The sequence below is a fragment of the Populus euphratica genome, unplaced genomic scaffold, assembly GCF_000495115.2.
Source record: "Populus euphratica unplaced genomic scaffold, PopEup_1.0 scaffold29.1, whole genome shotgun sequence".
In the NCBI taxonomy this organism is placed as follows: domain Eukaryota; kingdom Viridiplantae; phylum Streptophyta; class Magnoliopsida; order Malpighiales; family Salicaceae; genus Populus; species Populus euphratica.
The window spans coordinates 1,319,097-1,332,478 of record NW_011499888.1 but is presented as its reverse complement, the minus strand read 5'-3'; the positions used below and the strand labels follow the sequence as shown (position 1 = coordinate 1,332,478).

At 35.0% G+C, this 13,382-nt stretch overlaps 3 protein-coding genes across 4 annotated transcripts; 1 reads left to right on the top strand and 2 right to left on the bottom strand.

The window, feature by feature from the left end:
* Positions 1–3,718: 3,718 nt before the first annotated feature.
* Positions 3,719–7,101, bottom strand: LOC105130788 (transmembrane protein 115-like). The gene is made up of 8 exons (XM_011033457.1): positions 6,877–7,101; positions 6,670–6,794; positions 5,603–5,663; positions 5,326–5,492; positions 5,127–5,232; positions 4,797–4,999; positions 4,561–4,698; positions 3,719–4,222 (listed from the first exon to the last, which is right to left on the bottom strand). Exons 1-8 carry the CDS (start codon positions 6,898–6,900, stop codon positions 4,135–4,137), a joined length of 912 nt encoding a protein of 303 aa, XP_011031759.1. The 5' UTR covers positions 6,901–7,101; the 3' UTR covers positions 3,719–4,134.
* A 1,078-nt stretch (positions 7,102–8,179) lies between these two features.
* LOC105130790 (uncharacterized) lies at positions 8,180–9,529 on the bottom strand. Of its 2 annotated transcripts, none has more exons than XM_011033458.1 (4): positions 9,355–9,529; positions 8,915–9,046; positions 8,742–8,820; positions 8,180–8,425 (listed from the first exon to the last, which is right to left on the bottom strand). In XM_011033458.1, the coding sequence occupies exons 1-4, from the start codon at positions 9,440–9,442 to the stop codon at positions 8,371–8,373; spliced, it is 354 nt and encodes a 117-aa protein (XP_011031760.1). In that variant the 5' UTR covers positions 9,443–9,529; the 3' UTR covers positions 8,180–8,370. The 2 variants fall into 2 exon arrangements, with proteins under 2 accessions (XP_011031760.1, XP_011031761.1); XM_011033459.1 differs by having other exon boundaries at positions 8,202–8,425; positions 8,735–8,820.
* A 149-nt stretch (positions 9,530–9,678) lies between these two features.
* LOC105130791 (chlorophyll a-b binding protein 6, chloroplastic) lies at positions 9,679–11,188 on the top strand. The gene is made up of 4 exons (XM_011033460.1): positions 9,679–9,905; positions 10,056–10,158; positions 10,551–10,839; positions 10,939–11,188. The coding sequence occupies exons 1-4, from the start codon at positions 9,715–9,717 to the stop codon at positions 11,088–11,090; spliced, it is 735 nt and encodes a 244-aa protein (XP_011031762.1). The 5' UTR covers positions 9,679–9,714; the 3' UTR covers positions 11,091–11,188.
* Positions 11,189–13,382: the final 2,194 nt, after the last annotated feature.

Here is a 13,382-nt window from a genome sequence, read left to right as displayed (position 1 = left end):
TCTGTCGAGATGCACAGTTGAATCCACTTGTTGAAATAGGATTGATCGGATGAGAAAAGGGAACCATTTTCCTGAGAGACTGCCCTTCCTGCAACAATTGTTTTAAGAACATAATAGCATTCAAGACAAGGCTAAGTCACGACATAAGCAGTTGGCGGATGAAAGAGCAATAGCTGTTCCAGGCATGCAGGAGGTCAAATCTCCAAGGTGGAACACAATGGATGGGTACAGCAAATTTCACACCTGATGTCAACGAAATTATTCAAATTCCACCAATATCTTCTATGGAAAAAAAATATGAAAAGTGTTGTTTCAATTGGGCTATAAATCAAAACAATCCTATAATCTTCATACTTTCACTTGCAAGCATAGCATGTCGCTAAATTGTAGCTATCATCCCAGTTAATGATCACCAAAGCAATGTATTAATGAAATATTTTCCCTTCATCATAATCATTGATAAATTCCAACCCCTCATCAGTATCCCACTCCAGTAGCATTCGAAACTGAAGTTGGACATCATTTGTGCAAGATTTTGCATTTGTGCAAGATTTTGAAGGAAGACTAGCAGAAAGGCATTTTTACTGAGTAACACATAATAAAGGAACGTACCCATATGGACATAGGATTGTCCAGAAGCTGGGTGGCCATGGCTCCAGTCCTGCTCTATCTCAAAGTATTGAGATGTGTTGAACATTTGTTTATGTCCCATAGCCCCTTACAGCAGAAGATGATTAAAGTTCTGGATTCTGACGAGGGGAAGAACCAACCTGCATAGAAGTCATCCACAATTATCAGAGAAATCACATATGTACAAGTATGGGTGCAAATATACATCAGTTTCTACATGTCATCAAAGCAGGCATCATACTAAGCTTTGCCTTCAAAACTCCGATTAACTGATAAAGATCGAACTTCGAAATGGTTCTATACCTGCTATACCAGAAAGCTCAAACCCTTAAAACCAGAATGCTTGAAAATATGGTTGAAGAAATGAGTACATGACATTTATAATATTCGGTTGATGTTCTTCAGCAAAGTTGTTCATTACTAAGACGGGTAAACAAAAGTCAAAATTACTCATCAAAGAAATAATCACAATCAGTATGATATCAGACTATCTATTTGATAACGAATTGCCAGCCAAATCAAGGGGACCGAAGCTTACTAATGCGTTCATTCTGCCGAGTGATTAACTATAAAAACTGAATCCCTCAAGCAACTCCTAAAATGAAGAGAAAATAGGGTTGAATTATAATGATTAAGCTTCAGAAATCAAAAGTGACTACATTTAAATGATAACAGGCATGTAAAACAAGCTGTCTCAAATTTAGAAAACAAACTCTGTAAACAGTTTATCTAGTTTTTCAATTTTGAATAAGTTGCAGAGTTTCAATAGGTAAGGTGTCTATGATTTTTACCATGAAGAATCGAGAACTGTAAAAAAATAAACAAAACATTTTTCAAAAAATGAACGACTGCTGAAAGTCCCAAAAGAAAATGCCATGCAATACTGAGAAACATTTGATCTAAAGGAGATAAGAGAAGAGAGAAAAGCGGAGTCGGGGAAGGTAATCTATGAACAAATAATCAAATCTAGAAAAATGAGAAAAATTGGTGATAATAAACTCGATGATCTGAAATTGCTGACAGTAACAATTCAAACAGGATTTTTATATACAGGAGGAATCCTATACAGCTGCAGGAATTCAATGGCAATTACTAAAACCTAATGCACTGAGAAAAAACAAATCATATAACAAATTCAAGAATAATGAACTTCAACTGGTCCCTACTGTCAAATAAAATAAAAAATAAAAAACAGAGAAAGAGAGAACAACAATACTAGTAACATTAACTGCTTCATTCTGTCTAAAGGGCCTCTTAAATAAGCAGGCTTACAAAGGATACAATGTTCATAGGGCAAAAATCCTATGGAAAACACACACAATTCCAAGAAAAAACGACAACATAAATGATTGGAAGGGAAAGGGAAGGTTCTCATGTCTTTTATATGCTAGTACAACTATCACTCAAAGTCCAGCAGTGACACTCCTCTATGTAGATAATGAATTGTACAGGCAATGCTAGCATTTCTTCATCCCTAGTGGCAGATTCACAAATCTGTTTTAGTTTAAAGAACAGATGCGTTTACTCCCTTCACAAGTCTAAGCAAAAACTCCTTAACAGTACTCAACCCCTACTGCTTGCTACAGAAATACTACCGAGTTGCTTGGCATTGGAAAACTATGCGAGAGGCCGCAACAACCCTGATGCGCCAAAATAATATTTTTATTTTTATTTTTTTATTCACACACACACACAAATATATATTTTTTAACACAAATATATTTTTCTTATTAGGAACATTTTTTTTAATACAAACTAAAAATAATTAAAATAAGTATTTATAAAAAATTTTAATAAGAAAAAAATATCTTTTCAATCAAAATTTTGTTTTTTTATTAATTTATTTTTTATAAAAATATTTTTTTCAAATAAAAACATGTTTTGATAAAAGCAAATTTCCATAAAAAAAGGGGAAAATCATGACTTTTAAACGATTGCGTGAATTTTTTTTTAAATAATTAATTTGATAAAATTATATTAAGTACAAACAAATGTTTTATTTGCATTGCAATTTTTTAAAAAAAAAAATGTGCATAGTAAATTCATATAAAATTATTCATAAAATAATTATTAATATTACAATTAAAAAATCGAATTTTATTTGAAAACTATGATATAATTTAATAATTTTTAAAATGTTATTTCAATAATTTTATTAAGAAAAATATATTAAAAAAAAACCCGGAATGGCTATTGAAAAAGGGGCAGGCATGCCCGGGCTGAAAGTAAGGGATATTGAGGAATTAAGAGACGGCAATTGCAAATTCCATTGTTCTGGGAACAAAAATCCTACGAACCGGGGATGTTCTTTTCCTCTCTTTAATGTTTTCAACTGTCAACTCTTAACTCGTTATCCCTTTATGCTGCATTTGAAAAGAACATCCCTCGAATTTGAAGAAGGATAAGGGTTACAGCCATAATCAACTGTGTTGTGTCGAACGAGTAGGCTTTTATTTTTCAAGAGGTAAACTTAATTAATAAAAAATATATATAAAGCAATTAAAGAAAAGGGAAGCGAAGAAAATCCGAAAAAGCAAAGAGGGCAGCCTTTTTGGGGTGCTCTTCTCTGCACGACACCATCGTTTTTCTACTCACCAATTCCTTTCTTATTTTTGCAAGTTTCTTTTGTGGTGACGTGGACAGAACAACCATTCCGAAACAACCTCTCATCTTGCAATTTCTTTGTTCTTCTTGGTTTGAGCCTCGGACAAGGACTCCAGCTCTAGGGCCAAACTTTTAATGCGAAGCACAATTCATCTCTCACAACTCCAAACTCACTCTCACAGACAGTTAAAAGACAGTATTTGAGAACGTAGTTATGAACCACTTTTTTAAAAAAATTATTTTTTTGTTTTCAAATTGTTTTAATATATTAATATTAAAAATAATTCTTAAAAAAATTATTTTAATACATTTTCAAACAAAAAACATACATTTTAAAAACAACTATTTCAAACTAAACACCCCATGGAAATCAGAAGCAACCGAAAATGACTGGCCATCTTAACATTTTGATCTTCCAAACCAATTCCATCATTTTTAGGGTTTTGTCAAAGCATACAAAACATGGTAGGCAATATACCAATTGTGATCCTTTAATGTACAGCATTAGACTTCCAAAACTTGTCACAAAAAATGGGTCCCAGCAGGTAACAAAGGCCCATCCACCCAAAAAAATCTTGATGGCCACAAACTCTTGGCTAGCAGCCTCCCTCGTAGCAGATCTAAATTTTTCATCTGTTCATGCAAAACCATCCAAGGGGTAGTTCTTCAGAATCTCTGCTCTATATGTGTCTAGGCAAAAACTGTCATTGTCCAAGAAAATACAGGACATAGGAAAGATTTTACAATAGAGATGAGAATCGACAGAAATATGCAATAAAAAATCTGTAATATGGAAACCGACCAAAAAGAATTCTTTCCAAGCACTGCACCAACTCTGAATTGGTCATAAATGATACAACTTTGAATTCTCTGTCAATGTTTGAAAGTTGAGGCAACCGATCAAACATTCTCCAAGGCATCCCTTTTCAACTCTTCTGCACTCGGAGCAGTGGCCAACCTTTCTTCCAATGCTCTAGCTCCCCTTTCTCTGCAAGGGGAAACATTGGTCAGAAACTGGAACTTTTTGCCACCCATTAAAACTTAGTTTGCAATGACTGTATTCATAATATTACAAGTCATCGGAAGTGCTTGGTGATTTTGAATCACTGTTTTAACTGTTCCTTTGGTTTTTATTTTTTTCCTTAAAAAAATTGCCGAGCATTTTTTGTTACTGCTGTTACATTAATACTATACACACAAGTCTATCGATTCATAAAAGCTCATATTGAAGATGCTAGATTAAATTGGGATAATTTAACAATTTCCTAGTAGTTGAAAAGAACATGTATCCTTATCCAAAGTTTGAAATAGAATGGATAAACTTACCTCCTCCTAGTTGCCTCAATGGGATCAGAACCAGGCAATGAAGCATCTCCCAAGGTATCACCATGGGCTTCAGTAGAAGTTTCAAATCTTCCACAAAGCATCCGATGGAATATTGATGCAATAGGATCAATGATTGGCCTGGAAGCAGATAGAGAGAGGGAGATGGAAGAACGTAAACAAACTCATACATTCCATGGACTAAAAAACCAGTGTCTTGCAAGAAAAGGAGAAAATACCTGAGGGATTCAGGGAAGAAGGATGAGAATGCAAAATCATCACTTGGATCACCCCTTAGTTTTGTTTCTGGTTTCCTCTGAAAGTATCTCAAGTAAATCCAGCTCATATATGTGCCAAATATTAAGGTTGGAAGATATGCTGCAGACTCTGCGGTAAAGAAGCTTATAGCAATAGCTATCAAGAGCATAAGAGATGGAAACCACTGCATGACATTTGAAACAGCACCAATGAGAATGTAACGGGGCATCTTCTCAACTTGCAAAACAAATCATCAAGTGATACTTCAAGGCAAGAGGTGAAGTAATCAACCCTATTGTAAACGTCCATACCTTTGCCTTTATTCTCAATAGAGACAGCTCTTGGTCTGGTATAATTTGCTTAATGCCAACCAAGAAACCTGCTAGGATCCCCTGGAAGCCAGAAATAGGCATATAACTACCACAAAGAACAAAGATAATCAGTATAATGGCAATAGTATAAGTAGCAGAAGCAAAACAAATACATCACGCTTTGGAAGCACATACTTACAGGTAATTTTCCTGCCTAGTTATGTAGTACAAGCTAATAGCAGTAATGAAAACGCAGATGGAAATGAGAAAGTTGACTATGAAAATGAACTTCAAGAACTCTTTAGAACCCCATACTGGCTCAAGAAGCTTTCCCATGATGAGGAGGCATAAAGTGCTTGCAACAACCTACAGAACCATTTCATTATTTGTGCAACTTTATGAAGGAAAATAAAAGCCATACGACATTTATACAAACCAAAACAAACATTAACACTATCAACAGGTGAACTGCATACCCCATATATCGATTGTTCGATGTAACCAGCTGTTATGAGGTTCCATACAAAAGGAATCGTCCTGCAAACCAAAAAATCATGAGTAAATTTCTTATCATTGAAATGAAGCTTATACATGTAAAGCATTGTGCATGAATGATATCAATCTCCACAACCTAACAAAGAGGGCAATCAAGTATAGTAAGTTCATAGCTGTCTTCGTCTTTGATCCCCTGCATTGGCAATTATTTTTTTCTGACCGTATGTCATTAATATCCACTAATTTCAAGAGAAAATCGCATCCAATCAACTGTTCATTGTACCATGGTAGGGCCATACCAAGAGCAAGGATATGATTACCAATAATTCAGGCAATTACACTAAAATAAGCAAGTCGAAGCAGGTTTCAATATCTTGTGTTCTAAAACGTGAGATCAAGGAAAAATACAAGTATGACATGCCCATTGTAAAGGCAGAGTAGTCCAAAGTGATCTAAAGGCTCTGTTGTCCAAAGCGATTAACATTCCACGATTAGTATCCGGAAGAGTAGAAACGTATAATCTATCTCCAGATGTTACTTTGATTTGCAGCATGGGACCAACACATTGTTTTTATGATCTTTAAAAAGTGATTTAAAAAAAAAACAGCATCAAAACCACGATTCCAACCAAATCCTAAACTATTGTATTTAACCAGAACAATAATTCTCACGCAAAGATCCAGCAGCTCGCCTGACAATGCACCCCCGCTTTTTCAAGCTCCTTCCACCAGGACAATAACAAGAAGAAAAAAATGGCAGCAAATCAACATTGAAATTATCAAAACATATCTACAAGTTCATGGGTATATAGAAAGATTCAATTAGTAAATTTTTTTTGAATTCCTCTGAGTCCACGCCGCATATCTTGAGTAGTTAGCTCTCAGCTCCTAACATTCTGCCTCACGTTACCATTTCCGGATCCTTTACCGTCTCTAATCAATAACACATTACTAAAATACACACTGCGGAGATACCAATTTTTCAATTTATAAGGATAACAATGAATGAAGCGAGCAAGGAATTCACGAATTGAGAAGCTAGAAGATACCTCGCAGGAATAAGAGCAAGATAGTTAACAGCAGGGGGTAAAATCTGAACTAAGATGTGACCGGTGACGAGAACAACCGCAAGACCTTTGCATAGCTTCGTGAATCCTGTAAACAAGCTCGCGCCCTGTCATTTGAAAACAATTAGGTTAATCGGGTCAAGATCCGGCAAGCAACAGCGAGAATTCAAGAAGAGATAGAGTGATTACTCCGAGAATGGGTGGAGAGCTCATAATGGAAAGATTTAGGGTCTTGATTGGAACAGTTTGATTTGGTTGAAAAATGCAACGGGTGATCTAGTAATCGCCTCCGTGAGTTTGCTTATTGATAAAGATTAAGAGAGTTTCAACTTTCAACTCGACTTGGCCCGGGTTTCTTAGATCAGAAAATAATCTTGTCTTTGTTCTTAAAACGACCTGCCGTTTAACTTTTTTTTGTTTGGGATTTGGAGTGTTTTTTAAAATAATTTTTGTTGAAAAACAAAATATGAATAAGAAAAACTACGAATAATTTAAAATACGGGTTCGAATTCACGGACAAATAAACTGTAGTGAAAAGGTCCATCAATATTAAACTCAGAGGCAACGAAAAATTGTGAACATGAAAACATTTAAAATCTAAAGTAAAATGCATTTAACAACCACAAAATTAAAAAATAATATTAATAATAATTAAATCTATTTATTTTTATATTTTTGAAAGAATTTAAATTTTGTTTATTTATTTAAAATTAATATATTTTTAATGTCTTTAAATTATTTTTATGTGTAGATATAAAAAATAATTTTAAAAAATAAAAAAATATGAATATATATTTTAATAAAAAATTATTTAAAAATCGAACACAACTCAAACAAGTTATCAAACAGAAGAGATTGATGTAGAAGGAGTTCTAGCGAAGAAAAAGGATATTCAACTACAGTTGCCATGGTACGGTAATTGGCAAGCAGATATATATACACACACACACAAACAAAATTAGCTTACAGCAAGCTGTACCTTATTACTTGAAATACAACTTCAAAACTAAAATCTAAATAAATAAACAATAAACGACTCTAATTAGCACTGGTGCTGCTGACACTGGATATCATGAACTGTTTAATGTATAGAAAAGGACATGACATGGACGATCGAATGAAAACATTTCAGTTTTTTCACTTGAATTATCCACGATCAAACAATAACCTTAGAACGGTTTCATAAGTGTCATCTAGCTATGGCTTTTACGATCCTAAATTGTTATCCCAGAAACACTCATTCAGATAGAGTCTCGGCAGATGGGTCATTGAAGATACAAACCAGACCTTCCTCAGCTGATGTGGAAAAAAAAAAAAAATCAGCTCTGCGTGGGAAACAAGTGCTGGACTTTTCTGGATTCATACTTTTGTAAATTGTTCTCTCGAGCATCTTGAGCAACAAAATCTACCCAGGAACATTTTCAATTTCTTGAAATACTGCCAGGATTGATTGAGGAGAGTGACCTTATTGCAAATGTAAACCCGCTACCACAGTAAACGTTTGGGAAGGCTTCTTTATTTTCAATAGAAGGGCCCAAGACTGGCAAATTTTCAATGACATCAACAAAATGAGATGACACAATGACTCAATGAAGAAGAATTAGATGGGCATCAATGCATGGTAAATAATTTTGCCTGTCACTATAGCAGAGTGCTCAGCTCCAGCTGCGATCTTCACAACTTTTAGCCCATCAAGACCAATTCTTTATTCAAAAGAGCTCCAGATGAATCTGCTGGAATATAAAAAAGAGAGGTGGTGACATGACAACTAACAACTTAATGCTAGAACTAATACACGAGACGATGATTATTTGATGTGCATGGCTTAAGTGGTTAGACAGTCGAAGTTGTTCAGAGTTATAAGACTACTGTGAATTAGCCATCTACGCTATGAAACTGAATCTCCTTAGCCATCATTAAAAACAAGGAACTGCAAAAGTCTCTTCTTCCAGTTTTGAAAGTGATACAGAACAATTATTCATTACTTACCATATATATTTGTATTCATGTACAACAACGCTAATGCAGGTCGAATAAATGCACTGCCCGAAAAGTGCTTCACTGCACTCATTTCCTCAAGATCACAAAGAACCCCATGGTCATTGCCACCAAGCATAAATACTTCTTCATCACCTGTTCAAGATAGCACATCATCATTTAAGTCTTAACACAGAGATGAGGGGTTGTTCAAGACTACGATTAAAGAGAGGAAAAGAAATGCATTGACCTGACAACAGTAAGCAGTGATTCCATCCAAGGGCAGCTTTCGTGCACCCCAAAGATGAAAGTGAAAGCTGAGGAAAGTTAGCATCAGAAGCGCCAGCAAAACCCCTTCCCCAATTGTATAAATGACCGTTACCTGATGTGAGCAGGAACATGCAAAATCAATAACAACAATAGATGGCTTGAGACTGGATAATATGAATTGCCAGCAAAAGATTCAACTTGCAACACAAAAATACTCTGGCATGTATTAGAAGATTTCATGTTAAGTTGTTCATCCCATTTCCCATCCAAAAGTTTTTGAATGGTTTGATGTTCTATAGGAATGTGAACCTAGGGTCCAGGATATTTATGCTAGAAATTTCCAGTCCAAAATATCTTTGTTTATTGTTTTCTGGAACAAAAATCAAAAGCTAGCATAATTTCATATCCACAAGCACATACCGGCTACTATGACGAGTGTTTCATGTTTAACGGACCTTTGCCAACCCGTGATGTGAGGCATATAGACGATTAACTTTTTCTCCTCCATTTTTACTCCCTAAAACGCACCTTCGATTCTTGTAGCTGGCATTCACAATCTCAACCACATAACCACTGGATGTCACACGAACCCCTGCAACCAGATTAACATATCCAACGTGGCCCAATAGCAAGTCCCAAGCAGGTCTCCTTAGCCAATTACAGTCCACATAGATTTTGCCTATATCCCCCCTTTGCCTACTAACTTGTAATGTCCTCGCTTTCTTCATCGTCCATTCTCACAAACTCAACTTCACTTCGCCACAGATTCTAAGAGAATATATGGCCGCCACCAATACATTGATGAGCTGTGGCATTGCCTCTGCTTTCCCTTCACTCCTTTCATCTTCAAAGTCCAAATTTGCCTCTTCAATTCCACTTCCTAGCGTCAATGGCACCTCCCGTGTCACCATGTCAGCTGAATGGATGCCTGGCCAGCCTCGTCCTCCTTACCTTGATGGCTCAGCCCCAGGGTAAATAATACCACTTATAATTTAATTGACTGTAAATTAAATTTCAAACTTTGGTTTTCTTCTTCATCTTCTTTCATGTACATTATGTTACACAGCACAGCTGTTTTTGTGAAATTTTGTTGATGAGTTAGTTGGGATGGTGTGTTGCAGTGACTTTGGGTTCGACCCACTTAGACTGGGTGAGGTCCCTGAGAATCTCGAGAGATACAAGGAGTCTGAGCTCATTCACTGCAGATGGGCTATGCTTGCTGTTGTGAGTCTTTTATTAATCTCAGTTGTTTCTTATTTTTCATATGCCATGTTAGCATATCCTGGGTGCTGGAAAGTTTTAGCTGCTAATGTTGCATAATATGGTACGATAAAGTCTAGAATTGAATCTCCTAATGCAAAAGAATAAGAAACTACGTCACAAAATGGATCCTTGATTTCACCTGTGTTAGGTAACATTGTAGAGATGAACTTGGTTTCTTAAAAGTCGGCACAAAAACCCCTTTAGCAAAGGGAAAAAAGAAACAGAAAGAGTCCAGTTCAGATGATAAGTTGCTGCACCCTGTTTCAGTAATAACCCACATGTTTTAGGTTTTTTTTTTTTTAATGGAAGGTATAATTTTACTTTTACTAATTTGATTTTAATTCATTTTGCAGCCTGGAATCCTAATACCAGAGGCCTTAGGTCTGGGCAACTGGGTGAAAGCTCAAGAGTGGGCTGCAACCCCAGGTGGCCAAGCTACTTACTTGGGCCAACCAGTTCCATGGGGGACCCTCCCTACCGTCTTGGCCATTGAATTCGTTGCCATCGCCTTTGTAGAGCACCAACGTAGCATGGAGAAAGACCCAGAGAAGAAGAAATACCCTGGTGGTGCTTTTGATCCTCTGGGCTACTACAAGGACCCTAAGAAGTTCGAGGAATACAAAGTCAAAGAAATTAAAAATGGTAATCTAACAATTTTGGTGTATGGATCTAATTCTTGTTGCTAACTTACGCGAGTTCTTGAATTATTACTAATCCAATACGCATCTGATCATGTTGTAGGTCGTCTAGCTCTGTTGGCATTTGTTGGGTTCTGTGTGCAGCAGTCGGCTTACCCTGGCACTGGACCATTGGAGAACTTGGCAACTCACTTGGCTGACCCATGGCACAACAACATTGGGGACATTATCATCCCTAGAACGATTTCGCCTTGAAAAATCAAACATGGCTTCGAGTTTCTACTGTAAATTCCATGTAACCATGAAATGCTGTGAAATTTATTGCTCTCTCGGCCATGCCTCAATGATCAACAGTGAAATTATCAAAAAGCTATTTTAAGTTAAAAGTTTATATTACTAGATAAGATTTAAAATATAATTTATATTATTTTCTAACACATTCCTTTAAACGAAAATTTTTTGAGCTTGAAATTTACACAGGCTCACATTACTTAATGCTTAAATTTTATCAAATAAATGAGAATAATGAGATTCAAACTCGTGACTACTTGATCATTAAAACTCTAATACCATGATAAAATTTAAATACAAATAATGTATTAATAGAATGAGTATATTATTTTTCCACACAAATTACAAATAATTAAGAGTTGTATATATGCATAGAATTAGAAAAACTATTTTAGAAAAGCTAGCTATAATTGTGGCTGTGAAGATTGTAATCATTATGAGCCTTGATTCTGGGCTAGTCTTCAATGGAATGATCTGAGGCAGGATTTGTGGAATGATCCTTAATACGCCCTCACAAGATAGGGCTGTCATTAGAAAGGCCAATCTTAGTTCTAAGTTGTTCAGTTGGTTAGGTGTACAAGGGCTTGGTGAAGAGGTCAGCAAGCTGACCGTGGATGTGAACATGATTAACCTTCAACATTCCTTTCTAAGCCATATCACGGACAAAGTGCAGGTCGCTTTGAATGTGCTTCATTCAAGAATGTTGAATATGATTGAGATTGAGTTGAGCAGCACCCAAGTTGTCATAAAACAATGTTGGTGGCGAAGTGAGAGATAGACCGAGTTCCTAAAATAGGGACAATAACCAAATGGTTTCAGAGGCTGCATTTGCAAGGGCTTTATATTTTGCTTTGGTGGATGATCTTATAACAACTCGCTGTTTTTTTTTAGCTCCAGAATATTGGATTAGAACCAAGGAAGCAAATATAGACAGATGTTGAACTGCGATTATCATAGTTGTCGACCTAATCAGCATCTGTGTAAATAAGGTCAAGAGGTGCATGAATTTAAAGACTTGTGGAATGAAAAGGTTGTTGATGCTTGAGTGTTTTTTTTTATTAGAAAGGAAAAGGCACGAACAAGAAAGGTTACAATTTCATAAAAGGGATATCCAAGTTGCTTGTACCACTCATCAATCGTCATCCTCTCATGCATATTTGTAACTATTTTGGAGGAAAAGCCTACCAATTAGTCTAAAAGCGGGTACACATTGTTCTTGCATACACCTTTGAGAAATATCACCCCCGTGATTTGATCATTGACAAGAAAGTAAAAGGAGTGGAATTCAATAAAAACATTATTTTGGGTAGTAAAGTGATGGACAAAAATTAAATTCTTGTGAATGCTCGAAATATGATAACACTGATGAAGTTGTTATCGGTGATGATTTAGGTTTGCGTGTTTCACACATTAGTTCTTTGGTTTTTCATTCTTTGTTAAAGAGTCATCTTAACCAAAAAACTTAAACTATCCATTAAAGTTTTAATGTATAATTTATATTATTCTCTAACAGGAATTTGTTTTAGTTGTTGTTCAAAATTCTGTAAATCCTCATCACCAGACAAAATCCTTGATGTGTTATCGGGTGAGTGATAAATAGGTTTGTTATCAATATTATTACAATCATGAGATAGAATAAAAGAAAAAATGAAAAATATTTTTTTTAATAAATGCATTTGATGATGGTCTGGACCTCAAATATCGACTTTTAGGTATATCTTCTCATGTCGCTATTTTAACATTAGTGAGAAATAATTTGATTTAGGTGATATAATTTTTCTACTGTTGATGAAACAAATCCACTTTTCATTTTAAAATTATCTTTTTAGTTTTTATTGACTATTTTCTTTTTTTAAGATCAATCCTACCTATCATGAGATTTATGCATTTTTTCACTACAGTAAACACATTTTAAATAATATAAAATCTTTTATTTTATATTAAAAAAATATTCATGAAAAAAAAATATTCCACAAAACTAACAAATCACCAGCATCAACGGCTTTTTTCGCTAAAGGAGTTTTTACCACGCAACAAAGAATGTGTTTTGAAAATTTTATCTCCAATATCATCATTGTCAAATTTATTTTTTAATATTTTTTAATATTTTTAAAAAAATTATAGTGATAAAAAATAACTAGTTAGATTTTATTAGTTACCTTTTAAGTTCATTAAAAAAAATATTAAAAAAATATTAAAATGACTAACAAAATATTATTTTTTTTCTTTTCTCTTTATGTTTATTTTTATGTTAAG

Coding starts and splice junctions, on each gene's coding strand:
- LOC105130791 (XM_011033460.1), top strand. CDS start 9,715: ATGGCCGCCACCAATACATTGATGAGCTGTGGCATTGCCTCTGCTTTC. Junction 9,906..10,055: donor CTTGATGGCTCAGCCCCAGG/GTAAATAATACC, acceptor GGTGTGTTGCAG/TGACTTTGGGTTCGACCCAC. Junction 10,159..10,550: donor GATGGGCTATGCTTGCTGTT/GTGAGTCTTTTA, acceptor TTCATTTTGCAG/CCTGGAATCCTAATACCAGA.
- LOC105130790 (XM_011033458.1), bottom strand. CDS start 9,442: ATGGAGGAGAAAAAGTTAATCGTCTATATGCCTCACATCACGGGTTGG. Junction 9,047..9,354: donor AACACTCGTCATAGTAGCCG/GTATGTGCTTGT, acceptor TGCTCACATCAG/GTAACGGTCATTTATACAAT. Junction 8,426..8,741: donor GAAATGAGTGCAGTGAAGCA/CTTTTCGGGCAG, acceptor TCTTTTTTATAT/TCCAGCAGATTCATCTGGAG.
- LOC105130788 (XM_011033457.1), bottom strand. CDS start 6,900: ATGAGCTCTCCACCCATTCTCGGA. Junction 5,000..5,126: donor TATTGAGAATAAAGGCAAAG/GTATGGACGTTT, acceptor AATGTCATGCAG/TGGTTTCCATCTCTTATGCT. Junction 4,223..4,560: donor ATTGAGGCAACTAGGAGGAG/GTAAGTTTATCC, acceptor TTCCCCTTGCAG/AGAAAGGGGAGCTAGAGCAT.